The sequence below is a fragment of the Gracilinanus agilis genome, chromosome 1 (genome assembly GCF_016433145.1).
Source record: "Gracilinanus agilis isolate LMUSP501 chromosome 1, AgileGrace, whole genome shotgun sequence".
In the NCBI taxonomy this organism is placed as follows: Eukaryota; Metazoa; Chordata; class Mammalia; order Didelphimorphia; family Didelphidae; genus Gracilinanus; species Gracilinanus agilis.
The window spans coordinates 785868492-785872314 of record NC_058130.1 but is presented as its reverse complement, the minus strand read 5'-3'; the positions used below and the strand labels follow the sequence as shown (position 1 = coordinate 785872314).

At 33.7% G+C, this 3823-nt stretch overlaps 1 protein-coding gene across 1 annotated transcript in view; it reads right to left on the bottom strand.

The window, feature by feature from the left end:
- Window positions 1-2920, bottom strand: part of LOC123230459 (zinc finger protein 260-like) — a gene marked incomplete at its 3' end in the record, with an annotated part of 49827 nt that extends 46907 nt beyond the window's left edge. Inside the window, exon 1 of the mRNA XM_044656611.1 lies at window positions 2880-2920. Within this exon, the coding sequence (XP_044512546.1) occupies window positions 2880-2920 (41 nt within the window). The remainder of the gene's footprint in view (window positions 1-2879) is intronic.
- Between the last annotated feature and the right edge of the window lie 903 nt (window positions 2921-3823).

Sequence of the window (3823 nt, the reverse complement as noted above, 5' to 3'; positions counted from 1 at the left end):
ATTGAGATAATCATGTAATTTTTGTTTATTAGCTTGTTGATATAGTCAATTATGTGGATGGTTTTCCTAATGTGGAACCATCCTTGCACTCCTGGTATAAATCCCACTTATTCATGATGGATAACCCTCTTGATCACTTGCTGCAGTCTTTTTGCTAGTATTCTATTTAAGATTTTTGCATCTATGTTCATTAGGGAGATTAGTCTGTATTTTTCTTTCTCTGTTTTTGATCTACCTGGCTTTGGAATCAGTACCATATTTGTGTCATAAAAGTAATTTGGTAGGCCTCCTTCTTTGCTTATCATATCAAATAATTTGTAAAGTATTGGGATTAGTTGTTCTTTGAATGTTTGATAGAATTCACTTGTGAATCTGTCAGGCCCTGACAATTTTTTCTTAGGGGAAAAATTTTTTTGAGAATTCTATGCTGTCTTGCTTAGCCATAATGTTAAGATTAAAATTAATATAACAAAATACTAAATATTATATTTATAAATATTTTATTAATAATAAACTAATAAAAGAGACTAACTAAAAATTTACTAACCAGCTTGCTTGCCAGTGCCAAAGAAAGAAAGGGAGGAGTTACCATCAACAATAAAAGAATAACGTGCCCACAGAAACAAGGAGAGATTAAAGGGAATTTTGGGAAAACTAAGGACCTAGGGGGATGAAGTTCAGGATTCAAAATCTCCATTTATATAGCACCTAACTTTCATTAATTTTTATAGAAAATTTCCAGTATGATATTACTCATTCTAAAAAATGTCTGATGTAGAATAATGCATGATTTTGTCTCATACAATAAGGTTTCTGGATTTTCTTATGTCTAACAAGAGATCTCCTTGCTGTAAAAGGTCTTCCACACTGTTTACATTCATAAGGTTTCTCTCCAGTGTGGATTCTCTGACGTTCAGCAAGATTTTCCCTTTGTGTGAAAGCCTTTCCACAGTGTTTACATTCATAAGGTTTCTCTCCAGTGTGAATTCTCTGATGTGCAGCAAGATGGTCCCTTTTTATGAAAGCCTTTTCACACTGTTTACATTCATAAGGTTTCTCTCTAGAGTGTATTATTTCATATGCAGCAAACTCAGATTTTTGAATGAAAGGTCTCCTACCTTTATCACCAACAGAAACCACATCTACACATTTACTTCACTCTTTTTAACTCATGTAATAATTTTCAAAATGGAATACAAATTTCCTTCTCTCCATGCATGTAAAGATATTATGTCAATCAATTTGGAATTATGCCCAACACGCTTTTAAAAAATGCATGCCCTTTGATCCAACCATACCTCTACTGGTTTTGTATCCCAAAGAGATAATAAAAAAAGATTGTGCAAAAATCTTCATATCCCCACTCTTTGTGGTGGCAAGAAATTAGAAAATGATGGAGTGTCCCTTGATTGAGGAATGACTGAACAGATTGTAGTATATGATGGCGATAGTATATTATAGTGATGTAAGAATGATAAATTGGAGGATTTCTATAAGAACTGGAAGAATCTCCATGAACTGAAGCAGAGAGAAGTGAGCAGAACCAAAAGAACATTGAACACAGAAAGTGAAACTTTGTGGAACAATCTAATGTAATGGAATTTGCTACTAGTGACAACGCAATGATACAGGATAATCCTGAGGGACTTATAAGAAAGAATGTTATCTACACTGAGGGAAAGACCTGTGGGAATAGAAACACAGAAGTAAAAAATATGACTCATCACTAATATATATATATATATACATACATATATATATATATATATGTGCTGTGAGTGTGAAACTCTGTACCTCTTTTATGATTATAATAGTATTATCCCTTATGATTATTTTAATAACATAATCATTAGTGTTAAGTTAATAGTTAAATAATATAGCTTGATTTATAAGAATTATAAACTTTAGCTAAAAAAAGAAATAAAGTTTAGGGTGGTATCAAATGTTCTTTACAGGCATTTTGACCTTAAGGCTATAAACCAAGTTTCTACTTAGACCAACACACACCTGTTTTTGTATAACAAGATACACAGAAAGGCACCCAACTGCTGACTCCTACTCTTTCATAATAATTGTCAGCAGAAAAAATATTAGTTCCCAACCCCTTCTCGCAGAGGCCTTGGAAAGGTCAGCTATAATAACAGACATACGTTACCACCACAGTGATGTTTTTTTTTTTTTTTTTTTTACACTTTCTAGCTTAGTCAGCACTTGCATCATTAATTAAGAACTGTCCACATGAAAGATTTTGCATCAATTCTATTATAATTTTGATTTTATTTTCTGTCACTGGGTCATCAGATTTCTTGGCATAAGAAGGCTGTCTCCTATAACTTGGGGTCACTGTTCTGATCTTGACCAGAGTCCAGGTTTACTGTGAGACTGGTCTCCTCTCAATAAACCTATTATTTAGCTTGGAGTTTTGTACTGGTGTGATAAATTTTCACCACAGTACGTGATGTGGGATTTTGGTTTTAAAAGATTCCTCTACTGCAGAAATGAATAATATGGAAACAAGTATCAAGTAATAACATTTGTATAACCTAGTGGAATTGCATGTTGGTTCTGGGGGAGGTAAGAGAAGAGGGTTGGAAAAGAAAATGAATCATATAAACATGGAAAAATATTTTAAAATTTAAAAAAGGGGAAATGATCTTATGTTGTTTAGTGCACACATACTATGTATTCATATTAATTTATGATCTATGATATATAATGTCTCCTGACTTACACCAAGTCCCTCATCTCTCTCTCAGAAAATGAATAGCATGATTCAGCATAGATCTGCCAGTTCCCAAGTCTAGCACTTCCTTCACAACAACAGATAATAAATATCTTTGGGATAATAGCCTTTATATACCTGCTTTCACCTCACTCACCTGGACAGGAGCTCCTTGGGCCTTTTTGCTCTAGCAGCCATGGTGATTTCCCTTGCTGGAAACAGGAGATACAATATTCTCTAGGAATTGGAAGACCTGGGCATAAGAAAAGAGTAAGGAATCAGAGAGAAAAATAAAAAATAGAGTCCTCTTAAAGGAAAGAGGGCATGGAAGTAAAGCCTACAGAATGGCTTCTTTTGTATTCACTCTTGTATTTGTATATTTCCAGAAAGATGAATATCATGGAAATCATTTGCAATCAGAAAATTCCATCTTTATCTCTTGTAATAGGATAGGCACATTCCACAACCTCCATTACACAGAAATTAAAGGTAGCTTGTAGTGAAGGGATAAGAAGTAAGAGGTCAGAATGTAGAGTCAGAAAAGCAAATTTAATCCAACCTCAAAGAGATGGTAAATGGTTGCCCTTGGGCAAGTTATTTAAACTGTTTGCCTCAGTTGCCTCAACTGTGAATTGAGGGCAAGAAGAGTATCAAACTCACAGGGGTGTTGTGAAATTAATGATTATTATGAACTCCTTTACCCTGTAGAGGACATAGAACAGATATTTTGAACTATTTATTCCCTTTCTTTCCATTCCCATCATCTAGGCTTTGATTTAAGGGAAAATGAAGGAAGAATAAGAAGAAACTTGCTAGATTAGACAGAATTAACTGTGAGCTAAGTTTTATACTTTCTTTTTTTATTTCCATTTTGTTAGGGAAATAACAGTCCTTTTACCTTTACTCTCTAAATGACTGCTTGCGTATGTCAAATGTGTTTCTTGTAGACAAAATATCATAGGATACTGGTTTTTAATACACTCTGTTATCTGTTTCCATTTTTGGGGTGAGTTCATCTCATTTACAATCCCAGTTATGATTACCATTTCAGTATTCCCTTTCATCTTTTAATCCTTTTAATCCTACACTTTTTCCTTTTAC